Source organism: Carassius carassius, chromosome 6 (assembly GCF_963082965.1).
Source record: "Carassius carassius chromosome 6, fCarCar2.1, whole genome shotgun sequence".
In the NCBI taxonomy this organism is placed as follows: Eukaryota; Metazoa; Chordata; class Actinopteri; order Cypriniformes; family Cyprinidae; genus Carassius; species Carassius carassius.
The window spans coordinates 17,509,456-17,533,335 of NC_081760.1; the positions used below are offsets into that span (position 1 = coordinate 17,509,456).

Below are 23,880 nucleotides of genomic sequence, written 5' to 3' on the forward strand. Positions count from 1 at the left end.
AGCAACGCATTTTATGGACCTTGCTATTTGTGATTGAATATTCAAATGCAGAGTTTTGCGTATCGTGTGTGTGTGTGTGTGTGTGTGTGTGTGTGTGTGTGTGTGTGTGTGTGTGTGTGAGAGAGAGAGAGAGTCACACAGTGGAGTCTGCTATCTTAACCGTCTGTGGCCTGTGTACTGAAAACACATACGAGCTTAATCACTGTATCTGACACGCGACTCTGTTCCCCTTTCGGGCTTGAACTGATGGTAAAACTAAGGAGATGGAGGACAAGGATATGATTCAATAAATAAAACTATGGTCCCACTGAAGGAAGAGGGTTAAAAGCTCAAATTCAGTTTAAACAGATCTTGGAAACTAATAGAGAACAACACTGATTACATTTGCTACAAGAATAATTCACAATTACGGAGACTTTCTGGGGTCATTAGCAGCAGCGCCCATCAGAGGTCAGTGTTCTTGATTTATATGTTTTCAGCAGGCGTAGGGTGGAGGCTTTTCGAAGGGCCCTAATAAGTGAGCATAGAGTGAGGGAGCATTTGGAGTCGGCATGTAACTGCTGCTGTCCTGAAACGTGGATTGAGTGGGTACAGCTGAGTTTGTCCCGCTTGGAGCAGCCGCTTGAGTCTCGTCAGACGTGGAGGTCGAGACCTCAGGAATGGACTGGCCCGTGGCTGAAGCTGGATAACCATTCAGATGCTACAGGGTGAGGAAAAAAAGCAAAAAAAAAAAGAAAAAAAAAAAGAACATCAGAAATTACCAGATTAAAGCATTATGTGTAGACTTTGACACATCATGACAGTAAATCTGCCTGAAATCATGAAATTGAATTTAAAGCCATACTTACAAAACCGACCAACAACTTTTAACAGAAAAAAACTGACCAATATTTTAATCTGTTACTAGAAAAAAAAACAGCATTCTGTTCACTACACCTGCTGTAAAATCTAAATTTGGTAAAATCGCATTCCATTACAATGCTCCTTCAACCTGGAATTCTTTGCAGAAAAATTTTAAAATAAGCACTATTATCCCACTTATTTTTAAATTATGCAGTATGTCACAGAAACCTTCAGCTATAAGTGTGATTGTATATAGGCTGCTGTTCTGTTTTGATTTCTGTATGTACAGGTGCTTCTCAATAAATTAGAATGTTGAGGGAAAGTTCATTTCAGTAATTCAACTCAAATTGTGAAACTCATGTATTAAATAAAGCCAGTGCACACAGACTGAAGTAGTTTAAGTCTTTGGTTCTTTTAATTGCGATGATTTTGGCTCACATTTAACAAAGACCCACCAATTCACTATCTCAACAAATTAGAATATGATGACGTGCCAATCAGCTAATCAACTCAAAACACCTGCAATGGTTTCCTGAGCCTTCAAAATGGTCTCTGACAATCATTGACACCCTTCACAAGGAGTGTAGGCCACAAAAATGTATTGCCAATGAGCTGACTGTTCGCAGAGTGCTGTATCCAAGCATGTTAACAGAAAGTTGAGTGGAACAAAAAAGTGTGGAAGAAAAAGATACACAACCAACTGAGAGAACTGCAGCATTAAGAGGCCTGTCAAGCAAAGTGGATTTAAGAATTTTAGAGAACTTGACAAGGAATGGACTGAGGCTGGGGTCAAGGCATCAAGAGCCACCACACACAGACGTGTCAAGGAATTTGGCTACAGTTGTCGTATTCCTCTTGTTAAGCCACTCCTGTACCACAGACAACGTCAGAGGCGTCTTACCTGGGCTAAGGAGAAGAAGAAATGGACTGTTGCCATTGGTCCAAAGTCCTTTTTTCAGATGAGAGCAAGTTTCGTATTTCATTTGGAAACCAAGGTCCTAGAGTCTGGAGGAAGGGTGGAGAAGCTCATAGCCCAAGTTGCTTGAAGTCCAGTGTTAAGTTTCCACAGTCTGTGATGATTTGGGGTGCAATGTCATCTGCTGGTGTTGGCTCATTGTGTTTTTTGAAAACCAAAGTCACTGCACCGGTTTACCAAAAAATCTTGGAGCACTTCATGCTTCCTTCTGCTGACCAGCTTTTTGAAGATGCTGACTTCATTTTCCAGCAGGATTTGGCACCTGCTCACACTGCCAAAAGCACCAGAGGTTGGTTAAATGACCATGGTGTTGGTGTGCTAGACTGGCCAGCAAACTTACCAGACCTGAACCCCAAAGAGAATCTATGGGGTATTGTAAAGAGGAAGATGAGAAACAAAAGACCAAACAATGCAGATGAGCTGAAGGCCACTGTCAAAGAAACCTGAGCTTCCAGACCACCTCAGCAGTGCCACAAACTGATCATCTTAATGCCACGCCGAATTGAGGCAGTAATTAGAGCAAAAGAAGCCCTTACCAAGTATTGAGTACATGTACAGTAAATGAACATACTTTCCAGAAGGCCAACAATTCTCTAAATGTTTTTATTATTATTATTATTAGCTTTATGAAGTATTCTAATTTGTTGAGATTTTGTTAAATGTGAGCCAATATCACCACAATTAAAAGAACTTAAACTACTTAAACTACAGTCTGTGTGCATTAAAGGTATTTAATACATGAGTTTCACAATTTGAGTTGAATTACTGAGATAAATTAACTTTTCCTCTACGTTCTAATTTACTGAGAAGCACCTGTAGCTTTATGTAGCTGTCATACTACCTGTAGTAGGATGTCTTGATTATTAAAGTTATATTTTGTTTGTTATTTGTATTTGACTTTTGTCCTTGTTAGGTGTTGTGGTATGGTTTATGTGGTGCTGATATGTTATTGCGTAATTTGATATGCTTTGTTTGTTGTAGATGAGGTTTCTCCTTTTTTATTTTTTATTTACATTTTTAAGTGCTGCCTTCTTGGCCAGGGACCATTTGAAAAAGAGACTATAGTTTCAAGATTTCCCCTGGTTAAATAAAGGAATAATAATAATAATAAAATAAAAGCTCACAGTAACGCTTGAAGCACAGAATCTCTGAAAGGGAATTCAATATAAATAAAGTTTCTATTAATTGATTACAGTGGTTGGTTTAATTTTTCACCACTTCTGAATATTTGTGAAACTATTTCAACATTAAAATTCACACTCTGTAACGGTCAAGAGTAATTTCAATCACAGAACACAAATATGGAAATCAACTATATTGGGGCCACAAACACAGTACACACACACTCTCACCACCCAGCCAGTAGCAGTCCTGAGTCTTGGCTTGAGAACATAGTGGCCGTGAAAACAGCAAAATGACCTCTTCACCAAGTGTAAAACAGATCCTCATTCTGCTCTCTCCCTGACAGCTGATGTGGGTCACACTCCCAACACAGACAGAGAAACCCCAGATCTCACCGTGATCTGAAGCACTATCTGGTCTCCTTCGGGTCAATCACATGATGAGATGAAGTGATGGTGAAATTCAGTCCACACGTTCTTTGTACACTTCAAAATATTAATACGATGATTTACTGATTAATTCACTGTATTAACTGCAATCTCAGCTCAACCTCTTTGATCAGCTGCATCTCTTCTTTCTCTCCTTCTCCCTCTTAGGGGGTCAATATGATGTGATTCCATGTTTTCCTTTGTCTTTGGAGTGTTAAAAGCTGTTCATGCATACAGAAGATCTGTAAAGTTACAAAGATTAAAGTCTCAAACCCAAAGAGATATTCTTTATAAAATTGAACGCTCATCCAGTTTTCTTAAAACACCTAATTCAAACACACAGCCACATGTCTACATCACTGTGTGGGAAGATTTGCATAACACAGTCCAAATGTATACGCAAATAAAGAAGGCGTAACTTATTCTCGGAGTAGTATTGTTGCCGGTGCTGCAATGTTGTGGAGACTTTGTTTGGCCTTCCAAAAGATGTCTAAAAATCAGTGGTTAAGTTTTATTTACAACACTGTTCCAGAACAGTTCAACACAAATATTTGAGTGTGTGGAGCGCATTTTACAAAGGAAAGTTTCCTGAACCTGGTAAGAGGAGTAATATTTCCATCACATGTTTGAGGCATTCGGCAAACCACAACGCACTAGATAGCTGACCAATCAGGGCACACTGCAATTTTCAGAATGTTGAGCTTTGTAAAAATCGACACGTTTCAGAAAGGCAAGGCACAGAGGAGCAACAATAATGTACAGTATGTGGAAAATACAGGTTTTTTTTTTTTTTTACCTTAAACCGCATAAACACATTATACACCAAATACACAAAATAATGTACTTTTTAGCAACATCATATGACCACTTAAACCTATCACATTTTCCCATTTCCCATGGAGGGAAGGTCTCAAAACACATAAGCAAATGAAAATAAAGACCAACCTAACATGTATGAGAGACTAAAAGAAACAAAACATCAGTACATTAAACGATATAGCCCACTACATATTCTATTGGGTTACAGAGGGTGATGCCACACTTTGCTACAGGGTTTAATTTCTGATTCTCCCCAATCCTCCACATTTATGACTATTCCTTTATGAACCATGGTTAATGGTCAGTTAGTGGGCTGGCCAAGACCATCATAGCTCAATCTGACTATGGGTCAACATTATGTTACTTTTGGGGCGGGTATGTACAGTTTCTACTACCTCTCTGGTAGCACTATCTACGCCAGACTCTCCCCTTTGTAAACCAGGATCTCTGATTTCCTCTGGACTCTTTTCTGGTAGTTCTCCATGGCCTTCTTCTGTGAAAGTCTGCTCAGAAACTTCTGCATGTGGTCTATCCAATTCACCTCCACAGTAAATGGTGCCCTCCTCCACAGCAGATCCAACATGTGCTGTACTTTCAGAATCAGTCCTTGGTTCACCTTCAGTTAGTACCATGTTCCTTTCTCTTTTCTGATGTTTCAATTGCTTGTTGTACAACCATTTGTTCCTCTGTTGACTTTACAGGGAAGTTTCAGTTGCTTACTGATATGCTCTCTGCAACTCTAATTTCATTCTTTCCATATATTGGCAATGGTTACTGGCTCTCACTCCATTAGGCGAAGCACTGAAACACACTGGCAGATGAGCCTCCCTTCCAAAAAGCAGATAATATGGTGAATGGCCAGTGGCCTCATTATTAGTACAGTTGTAAGCATGTACTAACTGATTAATGTGGTGACTCCATCTGCTTTTCTCTGCAAGATCTAATGTACAGAGCATGGAAAGAAGCGTTCTGTTGAACCTTTTGGGCTGTGGGTTGCCTTGGGTTTGATAGGGAGAAGTCCTGGATTTTTGTATCCCAAGCACTTGCTTTCTAAGCCTAGTGGTCTGTGATGACTAGTACGTTACCAGTACCTTTTGAGTCGGGTTCAACAGACACTAAGTCAATTTGATAGACACTAAGTCAAAGGGCCCACTGCTGGACATGTGGTGTAAGGGTGCAACCTTCTCGAGTATTGTCTTTCATGCTATACATGGCCACAATTCTTGATATACTGCTTTATGTATGCGGACATCCTAGGGTAATAGGAGATCAGTAGATCTCTCTACTCCTAAATGTCAATACTTGAGACCAATACTTTTCAGGTAAGACAAGTTGATTCATTTCTCTCCCACATGAACTTGTGGTGACACAGTGCAGAAGTTTGTTCTGGATCATTCTTGATGCTGTAACAGAGCAATGGTAGCATCAGAACTCTTATCAATGGTAAGTATTTTCCCAGACTCCACATCTCGCTTCACATTATGAATAACAGGATCCTCCTCTTGTGATTTCCTTAACTCAGCATTAGTCAACTTTTATATATGGCTAATATCAAGGGCTGTGGGACAAAAGAAAGCTTCTTAAATGCTCTGAGGTCAAAACACCTAATTGATCCACCAGTCTGATGGATGACTCCTCACTTTCCCCAGATTTAGATATTTCCTTCTATCCAGAGTCAATGCTTGATTCACATCGCCTTAAGCCATTTGTTCCTAATTCAGGATGGTGCCCAATACATTCATACTGGCGTCTACATGCAGGACATACATGCAGGTTTGGTGGGATCAGTGAAAGCAAATACTGGTGCATGTGTGAGTGAATGGATGATTTTGTGGAAAGCTAAATGGACATGTGTCTCCCATCACTCTCCAAAAGGCTTAGATTATTTGAAGTACTTTGTTCCATCACTTGCCTCATTGTTTTGACAAGACATTGCAGTTTAGTCAAAGGCTTTACAATGGCAGAGTAAACATTAATGAAGCGCCAATAAAAACAACAAATACCCGGGAAGGATCTCAGTGATTTCAGGTCGGTGTGCATCTCCAAGCGAGTTACTTACTCGCGGCATCCGTTCAAATCTGGAAGAATACCAGGGGACAGATTAATGCAGTTTTTTCTTTATCCTCCTCCCCCATGGCTATTTAATAGTATCCACTAGGGGTTGCACTGACTAATCAACTAGTTGACTTCAATGCTCTGCCATGATGGTTTAAGCTTGACCTTGACTAGTGACTGGTCCTAAAGAGGGCGCATCAGGATAATAAATCTTTGAAGGACTTTAACATTTAGTCTCCATTTCCAGTTAAAATTACAGATAAATACATACTCCCATAGCGCTCCACAAGTCATGTGTGATTATATTACTGGATGCTTGAAATTGAATGGGAGAATGCACATTTAAACAGCTTATTGTACAAGTTAACCACCGTTCTAATCTAAGTTACGCATACACATAGGCTACAGACAGTAGCTTGTACATCATGTGCAGATCGCACCCACACAGAATAATTCAGAGTGGAAATCCCACATAGCTTCACTACTATTAGAGAGACGCTGCCAGGTAAAATGCGTTCCCACACGCAATCGCTTTCACTAATGCGTTCATTTGAATGTAATCTTTACTGTGCTACTTTATCTGTAACATTATCTGATTTAGATCGAGCAGAAATCTGTGAGAATATAACAACCCAAAGACAAAAAAACATAAAAATAAGCTGTTACAGGAGTAATAACCATGTGGGCAGCGCTGTGTCATATGCCATAGCTGTGCACAATGTTTTTTTTTTTTTTACAGCTCCAGGCTTATGTTCATTAATAATGTCATCAGTGACTAGTTGACTTCGACTTGACTTTCATCACATAAAAGTCGACTTTAAAAAATCAGAAGTCGTTCAATAATACTTTAATAATACCTTCTAACAACTCATTGATGTGATGTCTTAGATCCTCAATATCAGCTGGTACGATGCGATTGGAGCATTCTCTGAATGTCTTGTTGTCTCTTAACCTAATGTGATGCTCAATTCTTCAAGCTAATCCAACATCTCGTTAGTTGGTAGAAAACACATCTCCTCTGGTGCACAACTTCTGAGACAATCTCTGTTCCTAGGCCTCAGAAATAGATGACTCACTGAAATAAAACAACACTGGGTCTATAACTTGGGAGCTGTTGGAGCCTCCAAATGGTACTGTGAGTATGTCCATGAGATACAAATGAGCGATTACTGTTCCTGCAAGAATATAAATATCCTTAGATGTTTTGTTATATACCAGGACCTGAATGTTCTTCCCTTGTACTGCTGAAGATGGGAGTACCACAGGTATAAAACAGGTACAGTTATAAATGTTCTAGCCGAAAGACAGTCCTCCTCAGATGTGTCTATAACAAAGATCTCAGTTCTCATGGCTTGACAGACAGCATGTACTTCTCTTCTTGGTTGAACCACACAGTCACCAAATCCTATCCACCAGGATTGTCCCTCAGGTAACTGGATGAGTTGAGCACCCATATAGACAATTTTTCAGTGGGTTAAAGGGCCACATATTGGAGATTTCTGGAAAATGTCGAACACAATCATCACCTGTGATCCGATGTCTAACAAAGCTTGACACCCCTGTCCAATAATCTTCACATTGACTGTGGAGGCAGGTCCTACTAGTCCCTTGGACAATTTGATGGATTTATAGATGTCGGTCTTGCTCTTTTCGGAGAAACAGGCCTATTTCTGAGCCTTTCTGTTGTTGTCATCTGTCTCATACTTCTCACTCTTCATTAATCAGCTTTTGAATCACTTGAATTTGGTGGAGTTTTGTTGCAATATATTTTTTTGCAATATATGAATTGTAAGTTTTTGCTTTTCTTTTGGTTTAATTACCAAGGATGAAGTAGACTCAATTTTGGACTCAACTCTACATATTTGGTCTCAACTCTACATATTTGCATTTTTTGAGTCTCAGCCATACGTTCTTGCGCTAGACAGGTGCTGGCCTTTCCTCCTCAAGGAATTGTATGGCCTTGGCTTTGGCGGACAGTTTGGTGTTGTATCATAGTACTGAGACTGCTCTCCTTTATTGAGACTGCGTTACAAATGACCTGCTCTTATCATCTGATCGTGGTTGTATCTCTCTATTAGTGCTATTGGATCTTAGTGCTGCGTTCCACACTATTGACCACAACATTCTTTTGCATAGACTAGAAAACTTTGTTGGCATTAATGGAAGTCAAAGTCAAAGTCAAAGTCACCTTTATTTATATAGCGCTTTAAACAAAATACATTGCGTCAAAGCAACTGAACAACATTCATTAGGAAAACAGTGTCAATAATGCAAAAATGATAGTTAAAGGCAGTTCATCATTGGATTCAGTGATGTCATCTCTGTTCAGTTAAATAGTGTCTGTGCATTTATTTGCAATCAAGTCAACGATATCGCTGTAGATGAAGTGTCCCCAACTAAGCAAGCCAGAGGCGACAGTGGCAAGGAACCGGAAGTGCATAAGCATGGTTTAAATCTTACTTATATGACCGCCATCAATTTGTAGCAGTGAATGAAGAGGTATCAGATCGATCACAAGTGCTGTATGAAGTACCTCAAGGCTCAGTACTAGGGCCGTTACTCTTCATGCTTTATATGTTACCTTTGGGAGATATCATCAGGAAACATGGTGTTAGCTTTCACTGTTATGCTGATGATACTCAGCTCTATATTTCTTTGCGGCCCGGTGAAACACACCAATTTGAAAAACTAACGGAATGCATAGTCAATATAAAAAACTGGATGACGAGTAATTTCTTACTGCTAAATTCTGAAAAAACAGAGGTGTTAATACTTGGACCTAAAAACTCTGCATGTAATAAACTAGAACGCTGTCTAAGACTTGATGGCTGCTCTGTCAATTCTTCGTCATCAGTAAGGAACCTAGGTGTGCTATTAGATAGCAATCTTTCCTTAGAAAGCCACGTTTCTACCATTTGTAAAACTGCATTTTTCCATCTCAAAAATATATTCAGCATCGCGTTAGTTCAGGCAGGCCACGTTAGTCATGCTTGCATCAGCTGACAGTGAGCTGTTCTTGATGTGTACCAATCCAGTGTTGACACCTATCACAGGCGGTCTATTTAAATTCCCATTCTTCAGCGTCTCTTCCATCACATAGCTGCTTGCAATTAACTGATCAAATCCCTGCTAGCAAATCAAACAGCTGCAGCGTGTTTCAGAACATCTGAAATCCGCATCTAAGATAAGTGAATGCTCTTTTAATCCATATCGCTGTGGATATTGCCTGGTTAACATCGTTTTGCATCAGTTGCAGGAGTGAAATATTAAGCATATTTGCAGCAGCATTTACACATCTGTGTTTATACACCTGGAGCAATATGCAGCCTAGAGTATGTAATCACTCTGAGGACACGCTTATAAGGTCATGAGAACAGGGTTAAATGAGACAAGCATTCTCGTGCAGAAGTTTCAACTGGGGTTCGCTGTATTAAGCGACTTAATCTCAATGTCACGGGTGTTTATTTCTAAGGTTGATGTTACATTAGCCGTGTGAGTGTGCGGTTGATTTAGATGCACGCAGTGTCAGAAGCACACATTTATCGCTCTATGGCTTCTATATAGACCTATAAGAACGTGACATCAATAGCCACGTTTACATGTACAATTTTTTTTTTTTTCATTCAGATTTAAAAGATTTGGAGGACTGTTTACATGAGACATTATCTAATCCAATATGGTGTTTACATGTGCCCGTGCTTTCGATTTTGGGACATATGTGGCCTACGATGACATCATACAAATCACCAGAGGACAAAAAGCCCGCATTTGCTTTAATATTTTTAATAAGTGCTTGCACTTGCTTGGAATAAACAGACTTATAATTTAACCTCTAGCGCTCAGTCATGTGGCCAGAACACGATCACATACACACTACGGCCATCTTCTGACGTACCACACATAGAACCAATAGCTCTCGGCAGTCATCATATCATACTGCCCTAATTTCTTAATTTTAAAGCATAAAGGGAAATAACCGTAGCCTAAGACCCTCTGTAATGCAGCTCTGAAATTAATTGTATTCTGATAGAAAAAAAAAGAAAAAAAAAAGTTTTACTGTACTTAAAAAAACACTTTAGTGTTGCAGAACAATGAATCAAAGGAGCACTGCTTTATGAACACAGATAGTGCTCGCAATGAGCTATCACTCAACATTTACAAACTGGCTTTATTATGAATCAGTGATAATTAATACAAGTGACAAAGGCAAATTTTGGTCAAGTTGTTATTTTCATTGAGCTATTAACTATAATCGTGTTGTTTTCAAGCTGAAAAGCAGTAAATTGAAATAATAAAATTCATTAATTATTACATCCGCTTGCTGCTTCGGTCATGAGAGCAGATAATAACAGTCATAACACAGCAAGTGTTCTCCATTGTATAATGTGTTAATTGTATAATGAAATTTTAACTTCTACGTCCACCATTACCCAGACTCTACTGTAGTGTCGGTGTCTACAAATCACAGTGTTGCCGACAAATCACACTACAATGTACAGCATTGACGACATCACGTTCCCATTCTGATGACCATGACTTTTTGATGTGATTACATAGATACAAAGTAATCGGTTTAACAAGTTTACATGGCAGGATCTTAATTTTGTTCGATTTATAGAAGATTATCCCACCCTTCTCAAACAGATTACCATTTCGGTTTGGGCAATTTTATTCCGACTGAGGTGTTTATATGGAGCATTTTCATTCAGATTGGACTGTCATTCTAAGTTTTTCCAAAGGGTGTATGCTTCCCCTGCTGGACTACCACCCACAATTATGCAATTTACAGCATTAATGCATATTTCATGCTCTTCATGCCACAGCAAGGGGTTGTATGCTTCCTCCTTTACAATTACACATTTGCTTTAAGCATTTTAAGAAATATGCTTGTTGCACATCCTTGATTGCTTAACTTGGGGTGACGCTTCCCCCTTAATGTGATTTACAGCATGTTAGACAATTAACATTGGATGATATACAAACTGCCGTTGTATTAGACAGCTGCTGCTGCTAGGGGTGTATGCTTCCCCCTTAATGTGATTTTACAGCATGTTAGACACTTAAAATTGTATAATATACAAACTGCCATCGTATTAGACTGCTGCTGCTGCTAAAGGTGTATGCTTCCCACTGTACATTCAAATATTTGCATAAGCAGCTTAAGCAACATGCTTGTTGCATGCTCCCTTTCTGAGTTGGGGTGATGCTTCCCCCATAAATATAGTATTAAGCAACATTTCCCATTGCTGGCCATTCAAATTACATCAGTTGTGTTGGGGAGTTTTGGCACATGGTTGTTTTGGGGGTTTGTCTTGTTGCTCTCCCCGCTCTGTCTAAGCATGGCTGCATGGACAGGTGTGCGGAGTGTTGCCCAGAACATAACCATACTGCCAACACTAACTGTTTGCAAAATAATTGTCATAAATACAATTGACGGAAGTGGTCCTGATTGAAATCTAAATTACGGCCTATGCTGTCAATGTCAAATGCAGAAATGTTAATCCATGTGTTTATGACCTCAAGGTTAGATTATTGTAATGCTTTATTGGGTGGTTGTTCTGCACGCTTAATAAACAAACTCCAGTTAGTCCAAAATGCAGCAGCTAGAGTTCTTACTAGAACCAGGAAGTTTGACCAAATTAGCCCGGTCCTGTCAACACTGCACTGGCTCCCTATTGAACATTGTATAGATTCGCTTATTACTTATAAAGCCCTGAATGGTTTAGCACCTCAGTGTTTGAGTGAGCTCTAGTTACATTATAGCCCTCCACATCCACTGCGTTCCCAAAACTCTTTGATATTACCTAGAATATCAAAATCAACTGCAGGCAGCAGATCCTTTTCCTATTTGGCGCCTAAACTCAGGAATAACCTACCTAATATTGTTAGGGAGGCAGACACACTCTTGCCGTTTAAATCTAGATTAAAGACCCATCTCTTTTACCTGGCTTACACATAACACACCAATACACTTCTAATATCCAAATCAGTTAAAGGATTTTCAGGCTGCATTAATTAGGTAAACCGGAACTAGGAACAGTTCCCATAACACCCGATGTACTTGCTACATCATGTCATAGGCTCCACCCAACAGGAAGTTGGCTATTTAGGGATTTGTGAAAAACATGCTCTGCAATTTGAAATATTCATCCAAGTGTCTAATAACTTTTGCATTCTTTGTCTAATTTTGCTCAAACTTCAGCAGTTTATTCGTTCAAGGAGTTTGATCACATAGATGTGACTATTAGAAGTCAAAGTTATAGCACCACCAACTGGCAACAGGAACGATGTTACTTTTTAAAACGCTTTGAATGCACCCTCTTATATTTACCAGATTTGCTTCAAACTTAATCAGAATAATGTAAAAATACGGCCAATGAAAAACTGTGAAGGGATAATCGATACCTACAATAGTGTTGCCATGGCAATGTGTCAAACTTTAATATTCTTTGCTGGTGTTTGTAAGGCCCTTAATGACTTGACTTGTTCTCCAATTCTCATCTCTAGAAGTTAATATTGAAAGGGCACTTTATGTTCCACTTTAACTTCTTGTCTAGACATTATCTGTCCTCTCACCTCAAGGCCTGCATGCACTACCCCTCTAAACCCTGGTTATCTGATGTTCTTTGTGAACACTGGACCAAACTCAGGGCAGCAGAGAGAAAATGGCACAAATCAAAAGATACATCTGACCTGAGTATGTATCATCCTCTGCCTCATCTTTTTCTGCAGAAGTCCATATTTTTCATAATTCATATTTCAACAACAAGCTCAACAGTGCATCAAATACACGCAAACATTAAACTCTTTGTGCCTTTATGTCCCCACCCCCAATCTTTCCTACACTTTTACCAGCACTCACACATATCATCAACATCAATCTCTTGTGCAATCTTTGTTCTTCTGGTTGGACTTCCATCATGTCGATCTTCAAATGATTCAAAATGCAGCAGCACGAATAAACCCAAAAGTCCCAGGTCACACCTCTCTTTATCACCCTAAACTGCCTTCTGGTCGAGGTTTGCATCAAGTTCAAGGCATTGATGCTTGCGTATGGAAGAGCCACAGGCTCAACACCCTCCTACTTCCACTAACTCTTACAAGTCTACATCCCCTCCAGAAGCCTGAGATCTGTAAGTGACAAATGCCTCTCAAAACCCTCACAAAATCTCATACAAGAACAATATTTTCTGTAATAATTCTGTCATGTTGGTGTCCTGATCAATCTGACTGTCATGAGTACTATCCTGAGAGAGGTTATTTGGTTAGCGGTCCTCACCTGTGTGGGCAGCGGGTAGTTTGGGTAGGCGGGTAGAGTTTGTCCGGAGGGGCAGAAGCCGGTGTAGGTGATCAGGTGTTGGGTGGGGTTGTACAGGATGTGAGGGGGTGGAGCCGGACTAGGTGTCATGTGACTTTGAACCGTGGGAGCCTAAACGTGCACACACAAACAAGTCTACATGAACTTCAGACTCATTAAAATACATGAATGTGGATGCTATGATACTGACACAGTAAGAATCACTGTTATGTGAGAGATGATATTTGAAATTATAAATCTAAATGTTTTTTTATTATAAAAAATTACATCAGTTAAATAAGCCATCAAAACATTATTCTGTCCTGTAAAAAAATGATGAATGAATGTTTAATACTTTTATAACCTGAAAGGAAAAAGAAAATACTGTTTAAATTAAAACTCAACTAAAAATAAAATAATAATGATAATAAAATAATGAATAAACTATAAATTATTTAATAATAAACTAAATAAGATTTGATCATCTATCAAATCCAATATCATACTGATCAGAATCAAATAAAACAGATAGTATTTGTGATTGCAGTGTCACTACTGAGAGACTGTGCTTCTCTAAAACTAAACCCTAAATAAGTTTATAACCAGAATTGAATGCAGCTGAAATGTGTAAAACAAACTTGCCAACAACTAAAGCTGTAATGCAATCTTTAGGTTGAAAAAAATTGAATAGTTTAAAAAAGAAGTTTAAAAAAAATACATTTTCAGAGCGAGTCTGATGGCTTTAGCATCTTCAGTTACTAAAACTGTCATGTAGTTCAATCTAAAAGCAATGAGCAAACGCTCTCGTTTCATTTGTGTCTTGATTTGTGTCTGATGAATCTAGACTCACCAAGTTTTTGAAGGCTCCCAGTATGGCGGCGGTGATGATGCCGAGAAACACACCGAGCACATTGAGCGCCACACAGGCCCACAGCAGACGATACAGATTCACCACATCCCAGCAGCTTCTCACGCCCGTAAACTCATAGTACTGCACATGATAGTTCACACTAACACACACACATACACAGAGTCATGCAGTAAAATGCTGGATAACACAGTTCAAATGTAAATACTCATTGGTTAATGTGTGTGCTTCACCTGTCACATTGGAATAAGTCACAGCAGTAGCAGGTGTTGCTCTTCACCTTGAGTTTACACTGACTACCATAGGAATTACAGGGAACCTCACCACAGTAAATAAACACAGTATAATACAGTTAAATTAACTACAAATATAGCACATGAACCAATCTAGTTTATGCTTAAAACTTGACATTAGGAACTATGAATATTGTGACAGATCGATTGAGATGTTCCTGATGTGAGAGTTGCTTTCACTCTTAAAAATAAATTTTCAGTGTCATGCGACAGAAAAAAACATGTTTGATTCCTCAAAGACCCTTTCAGTTAACAATTCTTAACCCTCATGTTGTGTTTCAGTCATTTTCATTTTTTAGAATCAAGTGAATTTTGTAACTAAGACTTACTGATTTTGATCACATAGGATATAACTTACCAAAATGTTGATATTTTAATTGACTGAACATAGGCTTCATTGATCTGAGCTGATTCACCTGTTTTTAACTGAATATTGGCAAAATAATCAGTAAAGATTTTTTTACTTAGAAACTGAATACTCCCAAAATTATTTACAAATAATGTTTTTTTTTTTTGTTTTACTCAGAAAATGTATATTGTCAAAATAATCCACAAATAACACCTTTTTTAACTCAAAAAACTGAGGTGCATGAGCTCAGATCACTGGCTATGCTTGCATGGAGACTTTCAATTGGAATTAAATCATTCTGATTTATGAATCCTAGTGTAGTGTAGGCCCATGAGGCCTACAATCAATCAAAAAATGTATTTGCTAAATTAAAGAAAAGAAGTTGAATCCAATATTTGGTAATAACATAGCATAAGAAATTTATAAGCATTTTTAAAAGGCTACTCATTTTTGACTAACAACACCAAATTAGGGATTTTCCTAATGTGAAGAACATTTTAATATCATAAAGAACAATATAAAGAACTTTTAATCCAATGGAAAGGTTAATTGGAATTTAAATGTTCTTCTTGGAACCATCAATGTCAATAAAGAACTTTTATTTTTTATTAGTGTTGGATAAAGGTTTATTCAAAATGAATAAATGGAAATTAAAAATTATTATATGCAGCAAAACAAACTGAATTTCAGAAATGTTAAAACATTTTACCAATATGATGAATTTTACAGCTCTATGTTTCTGAGAGTGTTTCTGATGGTCAGATCAAACTGAAGTCATGTTCTTACTAACCAGCAGAAGGAAGCAGAGCACATGATCATTCAGAGAGTCCACCTGATCCTGGATCTACTAATCCTACCCGAACCAATAATCATCATTATGTGGATTTATATTCCTTCAGGATGAACTCACCTCAGTGTAGTAGTTTTCATAGCCGTAAGAATTGCTTGAGTAAAACTCACAGCGGCCCTCCATCAGTGGCCTCCTGTCCTACACACAAACACACACAGAGAGACAATGTGAAAGACAGTAACTCATCTCAGGATCGATAGTATTATGGGCAGCATGTAAGCACTCAAGATACTCACAATGAACTCAGCGGCGATGATGCCATCGATGATGGCGCAGAGGAAACACGACACAACACCCAGACTGATGAAGATGACGGACGCCATCAACTAACGACACAAACACTGTGTTAATCAGCACTGTATGAAGGACACACAGGTGAGGATTCTGATTCAACATCATTATATCACTGCATGAATCACATCCCAACCCCAAAATCAAAAAATATGAGAGAAAACTGAATTTGTACAAACATGAGGGGTTGCACGACTACTGATTGCTGTTAGTTGATTTCTTATTTAATAAATACTCAAGTTACTCGACTACTCGTGGTTTATGCTACCAAATGAAAAGACTTGAAATAGTTCCTATCAATACATTTTTGCCTATTGCAAAAATTACATATGAAAATTGTAAAAACTTCATAATTATGACCCCATAGTTATCACTGAACAAGTATGCCATGTTAAACTAAAATAATTATTAATTTCTAAAAAATATATGTATCATGCAAGCAAAGAGATGTCATTACAAACGTTTAGTGATTATTTGATACACGTTTTCATTACGCAGAACTCTTTAAGCAAGTCTTTTTTGAACTTCACTAAACAACTGTGCAAACCAGCAAAACATAAAGATGCAAACATGTAGGCCAAGTAGAAAATGTATCTGTATCTAAGTTGATTATTAGCCTGCTCTTGAGAGAGAACTGGTTTGGTTTTTCAGAGACTGACGCGCAACGCAGCTGTTCGATTGGTGAGCGCACTGTGCTTATATTCCAAATCATTGCCTTTTACAAATATTAAAACGTGTATGATGTATTATTATAGGTGATATTACTCTTGCCAAGCACATCATACTTGCAAACTCTTTGTACGCATTATGGTTAATGCATGCTCGAGTAGTCGATTGTTTCAGAAAGCGCCGACTAGTGGTTGAAGTAGTCGATCACTCGACTAGTCTATGCAAGCCCTTACAAACATCCACCTTCGGCTTGTGCTTCATGCGACTCTTTCACATGCCACAGCCATATCACCCTGCAGTCCAAGACTGAAACTAAGCAGGTTTGAGCCTGGTCAGTACCTGGATGGGAGACCTACTGGGAAAACTAGGTTGCTGCTGGAAGAGGTGCTAGAGAGACCAGCAGGGGATGCTCTCCCTGTTGTCTGTGTAGCTCCTAACAATCCCCATCCAATGAATTGCCTCTCTCCTCTCCACTTTTGGCTGGTGTGTGGTTAGCGCACTGGTGCCGTGCCATCATCCAGATGGATGCTGCACACTGGTGGTGGTTAAGGAGAGAGCCCATGATTTTGATTGTAAAGCACTTTCGGTGTACAGCAGTGCTTACACCGAAAGCACTATAAATGCTTAATTCTGCTGTGAAATCTTTACTGATTTTTATGAAGTAACATAAGAACTAACTTATATATTGTTAGTAATATTTCAAGATGAACACTTCCTGTACTGAATCAGCTTAGCTTTACTTGATTCTCTAGACATTTTTTGTTTTAGATATTTATTTATTTATGAAAAAATCAGTATCAAATATGGTCATTTATTTGTTCATCTCTCAATCATCATTGTATTTCATTGCATTATTGGTTTTGATCCTCAAAGCATTTAAATATCATCTTACTTTTGGGAGATATAGAGTGACAACTGACATATATAAAACTTTCTGTTTTTTTAGATTTTCAAAACAATTAATTCTCTATGATTTTTAAGCTGTTCTCCTCATGGAGACCAAAAAATGTCCCCACAAAGACGAGGCTTTTGGGTCTTGTCATCTTTGTGGGGACATTTTGGGAATACCTGAACACACACACACACACACACTCAACAACACATGCTGCTCCATCATCTCCAGGGCCCGTATTCATAAAGAATCTTAATGCAAAAAGTAGCTCTGAGGGACAAAATTCTAAGAAAATTCTTAGAAATGTGGGCGTTTACTCTTAAAATTAAAGAAAAATCCTAGTAAAGAAAAAAGTTTACGATACGATAAGTTTACGATATTTGGCAACTGGGAAAATGCAACAATGCAATAGTGATGATTTGGGTCTGTCACAACCTTCTGTAAGCAGAGTGATCACACAAACAATCACAGCACTTTCAGAACATCTTATTGTGTCACAGTTCATTTAGTTTCCACTGGACATTCCCACCTTGCAGGCTCAAAAAACTGCATTTATGAATATAGCAGGCTTATAGGTGCACACAAGCAGGGGGAATGAACCGTTAATAGTTTGTGCTATACGCTCCCATGTCTGCTTCTTGTCCCTTGCTGTGACACCCGGCCCGAATTTTCCCGAATGGCCTTGTGTTCATCCACTAACTGGGCTACCAGTAAACACTGTTCCTCTTATAGGAAATTAAAAGCATGGTAAATAAAAAAAGGATTTATATACACACATATAATGTGTGTGTGTGTGTGTGTGTGTGTGAGAGAGAGAGAGAGAGAGAGAGAGAGAGAGAGAATGGTCAAATAGGAAAAACTACGCATGTAAATTCAAAGAGAGAATTAGAATAGACCCTATACTTAAAATCACTCTTTTTTTCCTTCTTGGACAACCAACCACAGTCTTCAAAAGATTGTGTCATACATAGCAACGGGGTCAACCCCGCCTCCTCACTAAGATGAAAGTTTTTGTCTTTTCCTTACTCAGAGTTGCTCTCAGATCGGTCCCGAATCGCTCTTAAGCTAAGACTCCTACGTAAAAGTTTTTAAGCTAAATTAAGGGTTTTCTGAGAGGATTCTTAGAATCTTTATGAATACGGGCCAATGTCTCCAGTGTGAGTTCGTAACTCCAGCATCTGCATGTGGACTGACTGCAGTAATAAATAAATGCAGAGCCGTGTGCCGCTCCAGTCTGTTGGCACAAGGCTGTAGGGCTGATTTACGGTCCCTTGGAGCGCCAGAGCTGGAACAGCAGCAGAAACACAGGAAGGTCACTCTCATATGCAGTGTCTTTTCAGGAACCTAGTCATGTGCTAAGTTTGTTTAATCGAGGGCTTTGATTGGGTGATGAGCATATGTTACTGGAAATATTGATCAGATCAAACTCACATTCACACATGTAACCTGATCTCTCCATCCACTGGATGACTATTACAACTTCTATATGAGAGAAACCTCACACAGTCACTTGATATTGTTAACTAAAACTATTAAACTATTTTTGTTCATTGAAATAAAACTGAATATATATATATATATATATATATATACAGTACTGACCAAGAGTTTGGACACACCTTCTCATTCAAAGAGTTTTCTTTATTTTCATGACTATGAAAATTGTAGATTCACACTGAAGGCATCAAAACTATGAATTAACACATGTGGAAGTATATATGGAATTATATACATAACAAAAAAGTGTGAAACAACTGAAAATATGTCATATTCTAGGTTCTTCAAAGTAGCCACCTTTTGCTTTGATTACTGCTTTGCACACTCTTGGCATTCTCTTGATGAGCTTCAAGAGGTAGTCACCTGAAATGGTCTTCCAACAGTCTTGAAGGAGTTCCCCGAGAGATGCTTAGCACACGTTGGCCCTTTTGTCTTCTGTCTGCGGTCCAGCTCACCCCTAAACCATCTCGATTGGGTTCAGGTCCGGTGACTGTGGAGGCCAGGTCATCTGGCGCAGCACCCCATCACTCTCCTTCTTGGTCAAATAGCCCTTGATGCCTTCAGTGTGACTCTACAATTTTCATAGTCATGAAAATAAAGAAAACTCTTTGAATGAGAAGGTGTGTCCAAACTTTTGGTCTGTACTGTATATAAATAAATAAATTAAACAAGTTTAAAGACCTCATGAACTGCATTTTATCATTATTGTATTATGTTCTGTGAGGTCCTCTTATAAATGTTAGCAAGATGTTTTACATCAAAAACATTATAATAATAATAAAGTTATTTGGAATCCTGTTTTGGATAGTCTGATTTTGACGGACTATTCTATGGAGCAATTGGAGGAGCACCCCTAGTGTTCTGTGCCTTGATCGAGAAAGCACTGTTCATTCACTCCCCCCACCTTCAATTCTTGGCAGTACTGAGATTCGAACCTGCCATCTTTGGGTTGCAAGTCTGATCTCAAACCATTAGGTCACAACTGCCCATTATCTGTCCGAATTCATGTTATTTTTTTGTGATTTTCTGTGATAAATTGGAGCACCCCTATTATTCTGTTTTGCTAAAATGTAATTTTTATATTAATTATTTACGGTTTGTTTTCCTGTTTATTGCTATCGATCTGCTATAGTTATAATGCGCTTTAGCAATAAATGTGACTTAAGTCATGAGCAAATGAGCTGATATTCTGATTAAAAACATTTAAAAAACAACTAACTTCATTACACAAAATGAAGTTCAATCTATCAGCTAACGTTTAAAGTTCAGTGTCAGTACTAAAGCTCTAGTAACTGTGTGTCGATCATCTGCTACAGAGACACGACTGACAATCCTGATGAAGCCAGAGCGCTAGTAAATCACACATATCCTCTCATGCTTAACAGCACATCACAGCTGGAACATCATCAATCACGTGTTAATGAGCTTCTAAGCGGACCTGCAGCTTTACGATCGTGTCATTTTCCTGCTTAACTGCGCTATCTAAATCTCAAGTTTATTCACTGGTGATTAATGATCCGAGCCAACATCACGTGACCTGCAGAACAAACCAATAAAACGAGTCCTCCCAGCTCAATCAACGTAAAACCAGCACTGACTTCCATCTAAACCAAACACTTCAGTCCAATTAAACTCAGAGCCACTGATGTATGAAAGCCCGTTTCTGCCACAGGATATAAAAATATAATAAATGCAATTATGAGTTTTTGTCACACAATTCATACTTTCTTTCTGTGAGATATTAACTGAGAATTATGAGGGGGAAAAAACAGCATTGAGATTCTTATTTTTTCCCTCTGAATTCTGAGTTTATATATCACAATTGTGATGTTTTTCTCGGAATTCTATTCTCTAAGTTTGTATCTCACATTTCTGTTTTTTGTTTCAACCACGAAATCCCCCACCCCTCAAAGAAAAGGGGAAAACTTAGCATCTTTCTTGAAGACTAGCAGGCTGAGAGGTTACAGAACGTCTAACCTACAAACCCTGAACACAGATGCTTTAAAAGATGCATGTGTGACGCTCCATGTCAGCGATCAGTAACTCAACACCGGCTCTCTGGTTACCTGTTATCCCAGTTCTACTACCTAACTACGTCCACGAATCAACTTAAGTAACAATTAAAACAGATACAAATGAGCTCTGCGTCAGCTCACTGAAACACATGAACTGGTTTGTGCTGTGATGAATCCAGTACAGGTCATATAATTGCTTGTAAAAGTGTCGCAGGAAAATTATGACATAACAGAGGAGTGTTTGAGATGAAGGTGAAGAGGAGAAATACGACAGATCTCACTGATTCAAGCACATGCACACTGATTCAGCCATGATGAATTATGAAGAACTTAATGATTCTGATTCAATAACAACTCCTAATGGCATACTAATCAATAATTTTGTTAACATTTTAAATGTTTTTATTTTATCAAAGTAGAACAGTTTTGATTAAACAGCTTTAAAATGAACCACTTAAACTTCTCCAGTCAGCAAGAGCATTTGGCTGAAACTAAAATGCAGAAACAACTTGAATGAATTGATTGAATTTTGAAAACATTTCTTTAACATCGAATTTCAGTTCACTTATACTCCATTTATTTATTTTTTTAAATCAACATGTTGATCCAAAGTGATCCATAAAATAAAGCAAAAAGCATCAATCCAGCAAGACTTAAACAGAGGAACATTCAAGAACCTTATACAGAACCTTACATCGTGACAATCATTCAGTGACTGGTTCTCAACCTGAAAGTGTCTCACTTTATCCTCAAGTTTCATGGTGGCTTTAATCAAGCGTTACATAATAGATGATGTTTGGGGAGATCTTGTTCTCTGAAGGCTGAAGGGGACGATACTATAACATCTGAATTCTTCATCTTGATGTCTCATTCCATTACAGTCATAATTCTGCCGTATTTGACCTTGAAACTCTCTGGCAACAATGTTCTAGCCACTTCCTGTAATCTCTGAGGGGTCAGAGGTCTTGGGATGGAGTCTGCAGTGACGCCCAGGAAATTGAAGCTGGAGCTGCAGTGTGATACGGGCTGTTGCACATTAATGTGTTCATCTGAGCACTTGGTTTAACTATACTGTCACTGTGTGTATGCATGTGTGTGCGTGTGTGTGTGTGTGTGTGTGTGTGTGTGTGTGTGTGTGTGTGTGTGTGTGTCAGATGGAAGTATAAAACCGCCCTGTGTGATGGAGTGTGTGCATGTTTTGTGAATGACTGTATGTGTATTGTTCATTAAATGTTAAAGGTTGTACTGGGATCAGAGCCCAAGACACAACAGAAGACTAAATCACATACACGTCCCATGGACTAACAGCACATTGCCAAGGTTACAGACACAGAACTTTCCTTTGCCACGGTAATCACTGTGTGTGTGAAGACATTACTGTCACCTAGCAAAAAACTAGCAACCATGCTACACAAAGCAACACCCTAGCAACATGAAACACCATTATAGCCACAGAAATATAGTCACTTAGTATCATGTTGGTCAGTTTTATAACGGACTAACAGCAAACATCTAGCATCTATAACCCTTTGAGTTTAACTGAGTTGATCAGGACATGGACTGAAGATGGGACACAGCTCCTGGAGCCCAGCGAGACTCAGTTTCATCTTATCATCTATGCTAATCTAATTTAACTAAAGCACCATCTGATCTGTCAGCCAATCACATTCAGGATTACTGACCACATGTCCAATCACACTCATCGATCTGACAGCGGATGTACCTTGTGTTCCCTAGTAAAAATGCCATATCTCATGAGTAATCTGAAAAATATTCCACAGGAACAGAAATAAACCGCACCGAAAATACACTGGCTGTAATTGTATTGGATAAGCCATTATGTCACTCAGAGCAGATACTCCATTTTCTCATGGCTAAAATTGTGCATAAAGTCATTTTCTGATAGATTTGTGCTGGTTTTGAGCTGGTACTCACCATCGGCCTGCGGTTCTCCACCAGGTTCAGACCAACAATACCCAAGAACGCTCCGAAACTCAGCTGTCATGGAGAAGAGGACAAACCAACATACTTGATTTAACATGTAATAACTTAAACTTTCAAAATATTGACAGACTTTAAGGCTCAAACGTGCAGTGACCTGCTGCTGTCCTGGTGGTTTATAGCATGAATAAAAGGACAAAACAAAGAGTTGATTAATGTGATGAAATGTGAAATTGTGTGTGGAGACACTCACTATAATCCCGGGATAGTATCCAGACACCGCCACATTATACGTCTGTGTGGCCGACAGCAGCCCGACCACCAGAACAAGAACAGAGAGTCCAAACAGAGACACTGTACACCAGAAAGCTGTCCGTCGCCGCTTCATAAACACATCTGACAATCACACAACAGATGCACACAGTCATGCACAAGTAGTGTCTCTTACACGGATTTCTAAATTTGTTGCAAAATGCAAACAATATTGTTGGCCAGCTCTAAAACCTGCTCTGTGGTGAAACACTTATTACACACATGGAAAACGCATTACAGACATAACAGTATGATTGTTAAGAGCACTATACAAATAAAATTGACTTGACCATTGCACAGCTACACATGAATATATAAAGTTGTACAAGTATATACATCTACATATATTTTTATATACTATTC

The 23,880-nt window shown here is 38.6% G+C and overlaps 1 protein-coding gene across 1 annotated transcript; it reads right to left on the reverse strand.

Moving 5' to 3' along the window:
- Positions 1 to 85: 85 nt before the first annotated feature.
- On the reverse strand, positions 86 to 23,598 carry LOC132141898 (transmembrane protein 255B). Its single transcript, XM_059551552.1, has 8 exons — positions 23,459 to 23,598; positions 23,200 to 23,262; positions 16,137 to 16,226; positions 15,961 to 16,038; positions 14,642 to 14,727; positions 14,391 to 14,550; positions 13,523 to 13,672; positions 86 to 700 (listed from the first exon to the last, which is right to left on the reverse strand). The coding sequence occupies exons 1-8, from the start codon at positions 23,591 to 23,593 to the stop codon at positions 476 to 478; spliced, it is 987 nt and encodes a 328-aa protein (XP_059407535.1). The 5' UTR covers positions 23,594 to 23,598; the 3' UTR covers positions 86 to 475.
- Positions 23,599 to 23,880: the final 282 nt, after the last annotated feature.